We start from the raw sequence: 15,000 nt of genomic DNA, 5'->3' as shown, positions 1-15,000 counted from the left end.
CTTTCCTCACACACACACACACACACACACACACACACACACACTCACACACACAGCCTTTTGGCACCGCGTGTGTTCCCTGAAACGAGAGAGAGAGAGAGAGAGAGAGAGAGAGAGAGAGAGAGAGAGAGAGAGAGAGAGAGAGAGAGAGAGAGAGAGAGAGAGAGAGAGAGAGAGAGAGAGAGAGAGAGAGAGAGAGAGAGAGAGAGAGAGAGTCTTACTACCTTTAATCTCAAGGTCATGAGGTGTGAAGTAAAACGAAATAAAGAAAGAGGAAGAGAAAGGGAAAAGAAGAAAAGAAAGTATCAGAGGGAAAGAAACAGCGAAGTGAAGGGAAAAAGACAGGAAAATAGGAGTGAAAAAGAAGAGATAGAGAGACAGAGAAGGAAAAGAAAGATGACAGAGAAACAGAGGAACAAGACAAAGGAAAGAATAAATAAATAGCAAGAAAAAAATAAAGGAAAAAGGAAAAGGGAGAAAGGAGGAAAGAAATAGGAAAAGAGAGGGAAGGAAAAGTCAAACAAAGTGATATAAGACAGGAAAAGGAAGAAGTAAAGGGGAGAGCAAAGGTAAAAGAAGGAAAAGAACAAGAAGAGGAAAAAAAGATAGGAAACCAAAATGAAGGAAATACGAAAATAACAAAGGTGAGAAGAAAGGGAAAAAGGGAGAAAGAAAATGAGAGAAGAAAGAGGAAAAGGAGAAGGAAACTGGAAGAGAAGAAAATAGGGAAGAAAAATAGAAGAAAAGAGGGAAGAGATGGAAAATGTAAGAAAGAGAGGGAAAATAAAAATGGGATCAGAAAGAGAAAAAAAGGGGAAAAATGGGAGAAAAAAACAGGGAAAAGGGAAAAAGAAAAAGGAGTAGAAAGGGAAAAGGGAGAAGGAAGAGGAAAAGAAAGAAGGAAAACGGGAGAAGAAAAACATAAAGGGAGAAAGGAAAATGGGAAGAAGAAAAAGATAACGGAGAAAAAGGAAATGGGAGAGAAGAGAAAAAGGCACAGGAAAAAAGGGGAAAATAAAATAAAAAAAACAGGAAAAGGTAAGAAAGGGGAAAAAACAGACAGGTAAGAGGAAACTTGAGAAAGAGGTCAACCCACACTACCATCAAAAGGGAGAAGAGAGGAGGAGGAGGAGGAGGAGGAGGAGGAGGAGGAGGAGGTGTGAGGAGGAGGAGGAGGAGAAGGAGAAGGAGAAGGAGAAGGAGGAGGAGGAGGAGGAGGAGGAGGAGGAGGAGGAGGAGGAGGAGGAGGAGGAGGAGGAGGAGGAGGAGGAGGAGGAGGTGTAGTAACGAGAGCGAGAGAAGAAGGAGGAGGAGGAGGAAAAGGAGGAGATATGAAGGAGATAACCTGGCCAAGTGGAGGTTAATGAAGTTACCTGAAGCACACCTGTATTATAAGGGTGCTTCACACACACACACACACACACACACACACACACACACACACACACACACACACACACACACACACAGTAAGGAGAGGCCGAGGGGCTTGGCAAAGATATCAACACATTATTTTTACTCTCCCTTCGATTCATCTTCCCCTCTGCCTCCTCTCCCTTCTCCCCCTCACACTCCCTCCCCTCTCCCTCTCCTCCCCTGGGATCAGAGGTAGGAAGAAAGAGGAGGGAAAGAAGGGAAGAGATGGGGACAGAGGAGCAAAAAAGGAGGAAAGAGTAAAAGGAATAGATGAAGATGATACATAAAGGAGGGAAGAGAGAAAAAAAAAAGCAAGGAGAAGGAGAGAGAGAGAGAGAGAGAGAGAGAGAGAGAGAGAGAGAGAGAGAGAGAGAGAGAGAGAGAGAGAGAGAGAGAGAGAGAGAGAGAGAGAGAGAGAGAGAGAGAGAGAGAGAGAGAACAGAGAAAAAGAAAAGTGAATAAAAAGATAAGAAAACAAAAGTACCGATAATAAAGATAGAATTAATGGACAGAGGAGGAGGAGGAGGAGGAAGACTTGCGTTCGTGAAGCAGCTAAAATTTTCAGTGACGACACAGACACATAAGAAGGAAAAGAAGAAGAAGGAAAGAAGGGAAGGAGGAGAGAAGGAAAAAAGGAAAGGAGGAAGGGAAAGAAGGAAGGAGAAAGGAGAGAGATTGTGAGGTTTTGTAAAGGAAGGTCAGAGAGAGAGAGAGAGAGAGAGAGAGAGAGAGAGAGAGAGAGAGAGAGAGAGAGAGAGAGAGAGAGAGAGAGAGAGAGAGAGAGAGAGAGAGAGATGCAGCCCAAAATTGATAAGATAGAAGTGTAGACTTTTCCTGACATACTCCACCATTTTTCCTCTCTCTCTCTCTCTCTCTCTCTCTCTCTCTCTCTCTCTCTCTCTCTCTCTCTCTCTCTCTAAAACTGAGACACACGACCAGGTATTTTTGTAGAAGAACGCAGCAGCAGCAGCAGCAGCAGCAGTAGCAGCAGCAGCAGCAGCAGCAGCAGCAGTAGTAGTAGTAGTAGTAGTAGTAGTAGTAGTAGTAGTAGTAGTAGTAGTAGTAGTAGTAGTAGTAGTAGTAGTGACGATAAGTTTGGTTAGTAAGGTTAATAAGTAAAGTTAGGTTATGTTATGCTAGACTAATGAAGTTAGGTCAGGTAAGGTGAGGCTAGGTTACGTTAGGTTAGGTTAGACAAGGTGAGGCAAGGTTACGTTAGGTTAGGTTAGATTAAATAAAGTTATGCTAGGTCAGATAAGGCTACGTTAGGTTGAAGTTATGCAGATCAGATTAGGTAAGATACGGTAAGGTAAGGTAAGGTTATGTTGGGTTAGATAAGGTAAAGTTAGGTTCAATTAGGTTAGGTAAGATAATTCACAAGTAATTTCGGCCTTGCTCTCGTACTGTCTGATTAAGGGGAGTGGCGCTTCAGTGGGCTTCTTTTCTAGTTCTGATGTCCTTGGCCAGCGTCACTCTCCCCCAAAAAAACAGACAGAGTACGGTACTATTATGTAAGGCTGGTGGTGGTGGTGGTGGTGGTGGACAGGTGACACCCACTAATGATGGAGAATACAGGTGAGATGGAGCCATGTTTGTGTATGTCCTGTTCCCCTTTACTTCACGTCTCTCTCTCTCTCTCTCTCTCTCTCTCTCTCTCTCTCTCTCTCTCTCTCTCTCTCTCTCTCAGGTGCAGTATGCTTTGAAAAACAAGCTAGCTGAAACCTTAAATAATAATGTCAGGCGAATAGTTGGACGTGTGTGGCTGAGAGGGAGTGACAACCCGCGGAGGCTGTTTGTGCTGAGATGTGTACAGAGACTCGAGGGAAGCTGGTGGCGCCGCATCTGGGGTGAATCTGCCTCACTACCACTCAGCTCTTTGCTTTATCGTGCAAGAGAACTGTTTGCCTTGTCTCTTAATCAAAATCTCCTGCGTTCTGAGTGACACATCCAACTCTGCGGACACAAGCTGTTTTGGCCGCCACACCCCGCAGCACACATTCCTACTGGGACATTTCACCTGGACGTTCGCCACACGCCAGTAAGTACACAAAAAATAATGAGATAAAAGAGACCACAATATTTACATAGATAGCTACATGAATATTTTCTTCTTATAATTACCGATTGCCAATATACCTTTAACTGCCACTATCATGACACTATTGAAGTCACGCTAAAGAATTCGACTGAGGATAAGTAAAGCTACGGACACTGAGGGCTGCCGAACTGTCCGACCACTCCTTGTCATTCACCTCTCGATGTCACAGAAATGAGGAAGACATAAGAAAACGCTGAAGCTGCAAGAAGCCGCCATGCCTACACGTGGCGGTCCCTGCGTGAAACAAGCCTGCCTTTTACCTTTAATAATCCCAATTCATAAATTTGTCTAATCTTGTAAAGCTCCCTACTGACTCTGCACTAATAACCTGATTAGAGAGTCCATCCCATTTATTTACCACTCTATTTGAGAACCAATATCTTCCTATCTATTTTCTTTTACCTATCAAACTTGAGCCCAGTATTTCTCGTCGTATAATGATTAGCTGAGAATTAAATTAACTTCCACCACCTTTCATTACATACCAAGAAGCCATAACAAATAAACATTAACTCAGATCGTACGAGAATAAGACAATCAAGACACGGTAAGTCACGTCAGTTTAAGTTCGGCAAAGTTAAGTTACATGATGCATCACAGACTTGTTTTCGATAGGCGCTTTATGATCCCTTTGCTGCGACGCCTTCTAGCAATGACCATGGAGTTTACAGTGCGTGAATTGCTTGTTTGAGGGTCCTCGTTATCTCTGACACGCGCGTGGGGTTGGGAAGGCTGAGGGGTGAGCAGGAGGAGGAAGAGAGGAAGAAGAAGAAGGAGGAGAAGGAAGAAGGAGGAGGATTGGAATTAAGGAGCTCTATACCTCTTCCTCCCTTCCTCTTCCTCCCTTCCTCTTCTTCCCCTCCTCTTCTTTCCTTCCTCTTCTTCCCTTCTTTTTTCCGAGTCTTACAGTTCAGTTAGTGTTGTCTGAAGGGAAGGGAGTGATGAGGGAAGGTTATTTTGTCAGTCACCACCATCATCGTCGCCATTATCGCCATCATCATCATCATCGGTGTCATTGTCATCCGCCTCTCCAGTCATCACCACCACAGCCGTCACCTTCCTTCAGCTCCTCAGACAGCTCCCTCACCACCGCCGCCTTCACCACCAACTACATCGTCATCACTTCCTTCATCACCACCACCTACATCATCATCTCCACCATCATCATCACCTTCACCTTCTTCACTTCCTTCATCTTCACCACCCTCACCATCTTCACCTTCTTCATCTTCACCTTCTTCACCATCACCTTCTTCACCATCACCTTCTTCACCATCACCTTCACCTTCTTCTTCACCATCACCACCTTCACCTTCACCTTCACCTTCACCATCACCTTCACCATCACCACCACCATAATCATCACTACTGCTATCTTCATCAGAGGAGCTATAGGAGCTATCACTTTCACTACTGCTACCGCCGCCTCCTCCCCCACCACCGACCACCGCCAGCAGGAACCCGCCGCCCACGATAGGGAGACAGCAGTAGAGGCAGACGCACAAGGCCACTCCGAGCTTCACCATCGAGGAACCACCGTAGCACCCCCTTGGTCTGCGCCTCGGGAACCGCTCACTCGGGAATGCTTTATCCGGCGGGTGACCTTTGCACCTACTGACACCTAAACCCACGGCCGCGAGGATCAAGACCACCAGAGCCACTACTACTGCGATTATGATGGCTTGCTTGGGGTACCTGTCAGTCTTGCCAATGTTGATCTTGTTGATGTTGTTGACTCCTCCTCCTTGTCCTCTGCCTCGTGCTGGTGCTGCCCCTCGTCCCCTCCCTCGTGCAGCTGCTCCTCGTCCCCGCCCTCGCTGCAGCACCGCCACTACATGATTCCCGCCCCTCCAAGACGCCAGCCTCCCTTCCTTCAGCCTCATTTGCTCCATTGAGATAAAAAATAACAGTGTGTAGCGCAATGGACCGTGTTCTGAAGCACTAATGCGCCGTGCCTCAGCCACTACATTCAAAAGGCTCAAGTTGAAGTTACGCACGGGTTTTTGAAAGGAGTTTTTTATGGTTCTGGTGATAAATTAACAAGATTTATACATTACTAACAGGAGAAACACTCTTGAGAACCAGGCTGATCATCTCTGTGGCCTTTGTAAACGGGCGTGGTGAAAGAGCAGAGCGTTTCTGAATACGGGCCACCAACTGACGAATGGACCAAGTCAGGAGGAAATACATGAGAGGAGCAGTGTATGTTTGGGGATAAAGCCAAAGAGGTGACTGGAGAGGTGTGGCCACGTCAGGAGGACAGATGACGGGGTGATGATGCTGGAGGTGGATCTACCCGGCAGGAGAAAGAGAGGAGGACCTGAGAGATTTATGGGTGCAGTGAAAGAAGACATGCTTGTAATGGGTGAGACTGAGGAAGGCGCAGAAGACTGACAGCAATGGGGAAGGCTGACCTGCTGTGACACCTGACCAGAGCGACCTAAAGAACTGCGTGGTAGAAAGGTAACTATTCATAGTATTCATATTCCTAGTACGATTTTCAAAGACTCATTATCATTATTTTTACGCAAGAAGGGATCTGGCCAAACAAAAAAACAAACAAACAAAACAAAAAACAAAACAAACAAACAAACAAACAGCGAGTAAAGATCCACTGAAGATGCCAGTACTGAAAGAGTTAAATCCTGCTCTCCAGCCTGGCACCTAAGTACTGCATCCTCCACCACTGCTGTCATGTTAGTTATCCTGATCTTGTTGTCTCTCTCTTCGGGTTCTCGCTGGCATTTTTCCCCTGGTAGTAATAAAGACTCCTTGTTAATCAGTGCAATCATGAAAGCTCCCCAGAAAACACCGCCACGTTCACTGGAGAGCCTGGGGAGTGTAAGGGGATAAAGCTTAGTATTACCTTAGACTTATGAGATTGACCTATGCAGAGAAGGGAAATAGAAAGAGGAAAAGAGTCAAGATTAGCAGTTTGAAAAGGATGATACGCAATAGAAGAGAAGGAAAATGTGGGTGGTGGTGGTGGTGGTGGTGGTGGTGGTGGTGGTGGTGATGGGAATATTATACACGTAGAAAATGGGGGAAAATATGATCATAGAAAAGAAAAACAAGAAAAAAAAAGGTAAATATCCAAGACTCAAGGACATTTTGGGGGCACGTAAATTATCTTCCTTCTTTCCTTCCTTCTCCTCTTTCTTCCTCTTCCTCCTCCTCCTCTTCTTCTCCTCTTCTCCCTCTTCCTCCTTAAATACCAGGACACATAAACGCCACCTCCTATTAAATAATGGCGTGTGTTGCCGCGTTCGGGCCAATAAAGTTCAATACGACCTTAATAATTCGCTCTTAATTAAAAGTGTTGAAGTTATAGGAAGGAGACAGACAGACAGACAGACAGACAGACAGACAGACAGACAGACAGGCATAATATATCAATAGAAAGACACATAAACAGACAGAAAGAAAGACATACATACAAACATACATACAGACAGAAAGACAAACAGACATAAAGACAGGTAGACAGACAGATGAACACACACAAACATAGATATCAGACAGAAAGACAGACAGATATACAAACACACATATAGCGAGGAAGACATATAGACAGACAGACAGACAGACAGACAGACAGGTAGACAAACAGAAAGACAAAAATAACACACATATACCCACAGATAAACAGAAAAGAAACAAACACAAACAAACAAACAAACAAACAGATCATAACGACACGTGACTGACAAACAAACAAACCAACAAACAAACAATATTTAACCTCAACAAACAACAAAGATAATAAAGAAAGAAGAAAACTAAGATAAAGAAAACGATAAGAAAGGCACTCCACAACAAACAACAACATGAGTCCCGCCCTTACGACACGCGGCGCAAGGGGCGAGAGGAGCGGGGAGGGGGTGAGGGGCGGGAAGCAAGCAAGGCCGTGGGAAGCAATGACGTGTGTGGGAGTGGAGGGGAGCCTACTGACAGACTTTTGGCAATCTAAGGCAGTGATATTTTTCTTTTTTCGTTTATATATATATCTTGACTGACTTCCTTCCTCGTGTGTGTGTGTGTGTGTGTGTGTGTGTGTGTGTGTGTGTGTGTGTGTGTGTGTGTGTGTGTGTGTGTGTGTGTGTGTGTGTGTGTGTGTGTGCAAGGGGTTAGTTCACAGTCCTATGATTCCGTGGTTCTCTCTCTCTCTCTCTCTCTCTCTCTCTCTCTCTCTCTCTCTCTCTCTCTCTCTCTCTCTCTCTCTCTCTCAAAAGGTGTAGAAAGGACGGTAATAAAAGCAAGAATTAAGGGACAGTCGGATGTGAGGGGAGAGGAAAAGAGGAGAGAAGGAGAGGTAAAAGGAACGGTAAAGAGGAATAAAGAGGAAATTTGAGAAGTGGAGGAAAAAGAGGAAGGGAAAGAGCATGAAAGAGAGCAAGTATAGAGAGAGAGAGAGAGAGAGAGAGAGAGAGAGAGAGAGAGAGAGAGAGAGAGAGAGAGAGAGAGAGAGAGAGAGAGAGAGATCCGCCTTTCTTTCTTCAATGGACGAGCTTTTCAAACACACACACACACACACACGCGCGCGCTAAAAAGAAGTAAAGACGTATGCCAGGGAAATTAAAGGTGTGTTGATGGAGATGACAGGTGAGGCAGGAGGTAGTAGTAGTAGTAGTAGTAGTAGTAGTAGTAGTAGTAGTAGTAGTAGTAGTAGTAGTAGTAGTAGTAGTAGTAGTAGTAGTAGTAGTAGTAATACACAATGGTTGTAATTGTTGTCCTTGCTGTTGTTAGAGGAAACAGAAGAGGAGGAGGAGGAGGAGGAGGAGGAGGAGGAGGAGGAGGAGGAGGAGGAGGAGGAGGAGGAGGAGGAGGAGGAGGAGGAGGAGGAGGAGGATAGAGAAACCAAAAATAAATATGGTTAATACGCAAAAAACTGGAAGAAAAATCAAGATCGAAGAGAGGAAATGAAGAAGGAGGAGGAGGAGGAGGAGGAGGAGGAGGAGGAGGAGGAGGAGGAGGAGGAGGAGGAGGAAGCAGGAAAAATAAACTCGAGCATGAAGCAGAAAAAGTCCAAGCAGAAAGGTCCAACTATTTACTGAAGGAAGGAAATTGAGGATCATTTTGTTTTGAAAGGACCTTCACGGATCAGCCTTCCCTCCTTCCTTCCTTCCTCCCTCCTTCATCTTTCTTTCCTCACTATGTCCTGTTTCCTACTTTATGCGATGCTATAATATGCTCTTCCTCTTTCTCCTCCTCCTTCTTCTTTTCTTCCTCTTCTTCTCCTTTCTCTTCTTCTCCTCCTCTTTCTTCTATAGCATCAACATCAATCTCTTTTTTTCTCTACTATTTCATCTTCTTCTCTTCAAGTCATTTTTTTTAATTTATTCATCTTTTATTTTTCCTTCTTTTCCTTCCTTCCTCTTCCTCCTCCTCTTCCTCTTTTTTTTATCTTATCCACTTGTTTCTTCATCATTCACGATTCTCATCTTCCTCTCTCTTCCTTTTGCATCTTTGTCTTCCTCTGTTTCTCGACCTTTCATAATTCTTTTCCATTTTCCTCTTCCAACATCTCCTCTTCTTCCTCTTCAGTTCCTCTTTCTTCTCTTTCAGCCTTCATTCACATCTTCTTACATTTCTTGTTTGCTTCCTTTTCAATGTACCTCCTCCTCCTCCTCCTCCTCCTCCTCCTCCTCCTCCTTCCTCCTCCTCCTCCTCCTCCTCCTCCTCCTCCTCCTCCTCCTGAAATCCTTTGATCAACTCTAAACAAATCGGAGGCCTATAAAATATTAAGTAGGTTGAGAGAGGAGGTACCTGAGCGCGCCGAGGCTACGCTGGTGGTGGTGGTGGTGGTGGCGGTGGTGGTGTGACGTCACGGTAAACAAGCGCGCATCGATCATGGCGTCAGGTGTGTGTGTGTGTGTGTGTGTGTGTGTGTGTGTGTGTGTGTGTGTGTGTGTGTGTGTGTGTGTGTGTGTGTGTGTGTGTGTGTGTGTGTGTGTGTTGGGTAAACTTAAGTGTTTCTATTACCGCTGTTGTTGTTTTTATTGTTGTTAGTGTTATCATTGCAGTGGTGGTGGTGGTGGTGGTGGTGGTGGTGGTAGTAGTAGTAGCAGTAGCAGTAGTAGTAGTAGTAGTAGCTGTTATTGTTATTGTTGTTTAATTGCTGTTGTTGTTGTTATTGTTGTTAAAGCTGTTGTTGTTAGTAGTAGTAGTAGTAGTAGTAGTAGCAGATGTTGTTATTGTTGTTATAGCTGTTGTTGTTGGTGGTGGCGAAGAAGTAGCAGTAGTAGTACTACTAGTAGTAGTACTAGTAGTAGTAGTAGTAGTAGTAGTAGTAGTAGTAGTAGTAGTAGTAGTAGTAGTAGTAGTAGTAGTAGTAGTAGTTGTTGTTGTTGTTGTTGTTGTTGCTGTTATAGCTGTTGTTGGTGGTGGTGGCGAAGTAGTAGTAGCAGCAGCAGCAGCAGTAGTAGTAGTAGTAGTAGTAGTAGTAGTAGTAGTAGTAGTAGTAGTAGTAGTAGTAGCAGTAGTAAGTAAAGAAATAGGAGAGGAGTAGGTGGCAGGAAAAAAAAGATAAAAGAAAGTAGAAGAAAAAATGAGAAAAGAGAAAGGAGAGAATGTCGAAGTGAAAACTGAAAATTATTAAGAAAAGGGAGGGAGAGAGAGAGAGAGAGAGAGAGAGAGAGAGAGAGAGAGAGAGAGAGAGAGAGAGAGAGAGAGAGAGAGAGAGAGAGAGAGAGAGCTAAACTTTCAAATCTTAAAATTTTCCCGAAATAAATAAATAAATAAATAAGTAAATAAACACAGAATAAAATAAAATTGTTTGTAAATTAAATGAATGAGAACAAAATTAAGTGCTGGAGGAGGAGGAGGAGGAGGAGGAGGAGGAGGAGGAGGGATGAGAAGTGAAAGGAAGTAAAAAAAGAAAGAGAAAGGAAAAATCTTGTGTGTGTGTGTGTGTGTGTGTGTGTGTGTGTGTGTGTGTGTGTGTGTGTGTGTGTGTGTGTGTGTGTGTGTGTGTGTGTGTGTGTGTGTGTGTGCATTATTCACGTAGTATCGACCATTACTATACGAATAATAGGCATACAGATCCACGCCTTGCCTCGGAATCCTCTTCACCACTCGTTCGACACCCTTCTCTGTTCCCTTCCTCCCCTCTAAACAAAATAAATAAATAAATAAATAGTAAAATAAATAAATAAATAAATAAATAAATAAATAAGATAAAGATAAACGAAAAGTAGAGAAAATACAGGGAATAAATGAATCAATAAGCAATAACAATAACATACACGAACAAAGGTCAAAATCTGAACTTTCTCCCTCAAACAATACAAGAATTAAAACCCAACTCAATACAAGACACCTCGCCATCTTGTATATTTCTCGTATTCCAGCAAATTAATGGCAAACTGACGAACTAAAAACTTCAGTCTTCGTTATACTGAGAGAGAGAGAGAGAGAGAGAGAGAGAGAGAGAGAGAGAGAGAGAGAGAGAGAGAGAGAGAGAGAGAGAGAGAGAGAGAGAGAGAGAGAGAGAGAGAGAGAGAGAGAGAGAGAGAGAGAGGTAATTTTCTTTGTTATCACTTTCATTCACTGTTTATTATGTTCCTTTCTTTCACTTATTCCTTCATTCTCTTTCTTTCTTTTTATTCTTTTTAATCTTGTGTATTTACCATCTTTGTGATCCTCCCTATTTACTCCACCTCCTCCTCTTCTTCTTCACAGAGAGAGCAGCAGGTGGGTGGTGGGGAGGAGCCTTCGTCTTCACTATCCCACACTCTTACTTTATATTAGGCAGTGTGGCAGCTTATCACAAACAGTCCCGTAGTGATTGTTTGTGTTCCTTTGTGTTCCTCGTCTGTCCACAATGTAACAAAATGGAACAAACACGATTTCTGTTCCTAATTTTCCTCCAACTCTTTCTTCTTTCTCTTCACTTCTGCTTGTTCATCATTCTTCACCATTCATAACTTCCTTCTCTTCCTCCTCCTCCTCTTCCTGCATCCTCATTCCCTCTGCTTCTTCATCCCTCACAAAGCCCGGCCAAACAAAACGCCGAGAACACAAAGGAACACAAAGGAACACAAAGGAACACAAAGGAACGCACAACAGGACAAGAGGCGGAAACAGTGAAGCAAACAGGACACGGAAACGACCTTTAAAATGCGCCTTCGATTGTTGAGTAACGAGGGAATGGGGGCTTAACGAGGAGGAGGAGGAGGAGGAGGAGGAGGAGGAGGAGGAGGAGGAGGAGGAGGAGGAGGAGGAGGAGGAGGAGGAGGAGGAGGAGGAGGAGGAGGAGGAGAAGACAAAGAACTGATACCATGGAAAAACAGTAGTAGTATTATCTTCCTCTTCTCCTCTTTCTTCTTCCTCCTCCTCCTCCTCCTCCTCCTCCTCCTCCTCCTCCTCCTCCTCCTCCTCCTCCTCCTCCTCTTCTTCAATATCATTCTTCCATTGCCTTCTCTCCCTCTGCAGTATCATCCTCCTCCTCCTCTTCCTCCTCCTTCTCCTCCTCCTCCTCCTCCTTCACTGTTCGCTTTCATAGGCATCCTCCTCCTCCTCTTTCTTCTCTTCTTCTTTCCTCTCCTCTTTTCCTTCTTTCCTCTTAGCTTCCTTGTTCTCTTCCCTTCCTGTTTCAGTTTTTTCCTCTTTATAACATCTTCCTCCTCTCCTTCTCTTTCTCAGCATCCTTCTCTTCTTTCCTCTCCAGTCATCTCATCCTCCTTTCCTCTCTTTTCCCCACTTCCTCCTCTTCCTCCCTTCATCTGTCCTCTTTTCAGCATCCTTCCTTCTTTCCCTCTTCTTCCACTGTGCACCTTCTCTTCCCTCTTTCTTTCTTCATCTTTCCTTCCTCCATCACCCTTCTTGCAAAAATATCCTTTACTAGTCCTACACTTGTGACCTCCTCCTTCTCCTCCTTCCGTTCCTTCTCTCTCTCTCTCTCCTCAGACCTCCAACCCCCTCCCCCTCCTACTTCCCCACATTCCTCCAGCAGCCCCCATAGTCCCCCTCTAGTCCCCCAGCACCTCCACCTCTCATTCCTCACAGCTTCCTCGTTTCTCATTCCTCCTCCTCCTCCTCCTCTTCCTCTTGTCCCTCCTCCAACCCCCCAACAACTGCGTTCCTCTGGCCCATGAACGAGGCACTCCAGGATGAGTTAGTGCGCGGGGACACGATCTGAATAAACCGAAGGAAGGCGAGGGAAGGAATGTGTCCGGTAGCGAGTTAAGAGTACCAAGGAAGGGAAGTAATGAAGGAGTTTGGTCAAGTAATTCAATGGGTTTGGCTTTAAATAGGGGGTTGGGGTGCCACTGGGGTTCTCAAGGGTGTTTTTGTGGTTCTTGTGGTAGTTTAATTGGTTATAGTGGAGGTTGTTGGGGTTTTCAAGGGTGTGGTTCTACTGGTCGTTTAGCAGGTTGTAGTGGAAGTTATTGGGGGTTTTCAAGGATGCTTCTGTGGTTCTTGTGGTAGTTTAGCAGGTTCTAATATAAGGCAATTGGGGTTTTCAAGGGTGTTTTTATGATCCCAGTGACAGTTTAGCAAGATTTAACAGAAGAGACTGGGGATTTCGAGGGTGTTTTCGTGATTCTAATGATAGTTTAACAATTATTCTACACCTTAATTAAGAAAACCAGCCACGAGAGTTCGGCTAATCATCTCTGTGGCTCCCAGGAATGGTCATGATGGGAGAAGCAAGAGTTGAAGAATAGATGCTTAGTTTTTTTTTTTTTTTTGCTTTGCTTCACCAATACTGAGAGAAACACGCCCTTGTCAGTACTTGTGAGACAGAGACACAGACAGACAGGGAGATGCACAAACACCTGAATACCAAGAGTGAATAATAGAGGAGGATGTAAAAAAGCAGTAAAAAAAAAAAAAAAAAAAAAACACGTATACAAGAAAAATAAAAGGGAAGGAGAGAAAAATGTAAAAAACTTTTGGTACAATGCGAACAGAGAGAGAGAGAGAGAGAGAGAGAGAGAGAGAGAGAGAGAGAGAGAGAGAGAGAGAGAGAGAGAGAGAGAGAGAGAGAGAGATTTTTTAACCCATTCACTCACTTCTCCCTTCCTCCCCTAACCCCTCCCCCTCCCCCCTCCCCCCCAAAAAAAAAACGGCCCTGCCTCCCACCACCACCACCACCACCTCTTCTTCTTCTTCTTCTTCTTCTTCCTCCTCCTCCTCCTCCCTAGTCTCCCTCCCTCCCATGTACTCCTTTGTTCCTCGCCTTCATATTCTACAGCATTATTCAGCAATATTACCTCCCTTTCTTCCTTCTTCCTTCTTCTCCTTCCGTCCATCATCACCTCCACCTTGTCCTCTCCTCCTCTATTACTCTTCCTGTCATCACCATTTCCTCCTCCTCCTCCTCCTCCTCCAGTTATCTAATGGTTCAAGTCCCGAGAGAATGAAGCTTCAAACCAGACTCACGAGATTTGAACCGAAACAGTGAACCAGAGAAGAGGAGGAGGAGGAGGAGGAGGAGGAGGAGGAGGAGGAGTAGAAAAGTGAGTTATGAAAGTCTGGAGGAAGGAAAAGTTTGAAAATTCGCTTTTCCTCATTTTTTTTACTTTTTTCGTTTTAAAATTGTCACGTTGTTTGTTATTTGTTATTGTTTATGGTGGTGATGGTGGTGGTGGTGGTGGTCTCTCTCTCTCTCTCTCTCTCTCTCTCTCTCTCTCTCTCTCTCTCTCTCTCTCTCTCTCTCTCTCTCTCTCAGCTTTACGAGGACAACTGTTACCAGCACAACACAACACGCCCCATTACAACACACACTTTAATTAATCTCTCTCTCACTCTCACTAGTCCCTCTCACATGATGCTAATCCCTCTCACTCACTCTCGCATCTCCTCTCTACAGCTTATAAACAACCTCGTAAGGGCCGACGGGGCTGCTGCTGCTGCTGCTATTTGCTCTTCTTTTGTGTTTTTTTTGTGTTCTTTCTTTTCCAACTCTCACTGATTGAATGAATACACTTCTTAGTTTTATTGCTTGTGGCCATCTCTCTCTCTCTCTCTCTCTCTCTCTCTCTCTCTCTCTCTCTCTCTCTCTCGTCAAAATTAATCTACAAAGAGAGAAAATGAGAAAAGTAAAGGAAAAAAAACTGAATTTTTTTCTCGAGATAAACTTGGCGTCTCTTGCTGTGTGTGTGTGTGTGTGTGTGTGTGTGTATAAACCCAACACTAGTTATTACCTACATACAATACAGAATATACATCATACACCTTTAATATAGAAAAATTTCACCACTCACCCCTTATATAAAATAATAATAATAATAATAATAATAATAATAATAATAATAATAATAATAATAATAATAATAAATAAATAAACATCATATATCACCGCCCATCACTTCCACCCACGCCCACCCACACCCATCCTATGCCCATCACTCCACTAACGCCCACCAGACACCCAGCCACGCCCACAAGACACCTTACCCACGCCCACCAGACAGCCACGCCCACCAGACACCCACCCACGCCCACACTCACCTAGAGCCACGGTAAAGCCCGGCAGAGAA

General features: G+C 44.3%; 1 protein-coding gene across 10 annotated transcripts in view; it reads right to left on the bottom strand.

Moving 5' to 3' along the window:
- The window catches only part of LOC135090189 (protein quiver-like), a 68,492-nt gene that overhangs the window by 53,238 nt on the left and 254 nt on the right, over positions 1-15,000 (bottom strand). For all 10 annotated transcript variants that reach the window (XM_063986624.1, XM_063986623.1, XM_063986627.1 and 7 more), the window contains exon 1: positions 14,972-15,000. This exon is cut by the window's right edge. In XM_063986624.1, the coding sequence (XP_063842694.1) occupies positions 14,972-15,000 (29 nt within the window). The remainder of the gene's footprint in view (positions 1-14,971) is intronic.

This window comes from Scylla paramamosain, chromosome 34, assembly GCF_035594125.1.
Source record: "Scylla paramamosain isolate STU-SP2022 chromosome 34, ASM3559412v1, whole genome shotgun sequence".
NCBI classification, from domain to species: Eukaryota; Metazoa; Arthropoda; class Malacostraca; order Decapoda; family Portunidae; genus Scylla; species Scylla paramamosain.
The sequence above is the reverse complement of the archived record's forward strand: the minus strand, read 5'-3'. Positions and strand labels throughout refer to the sequence as shown.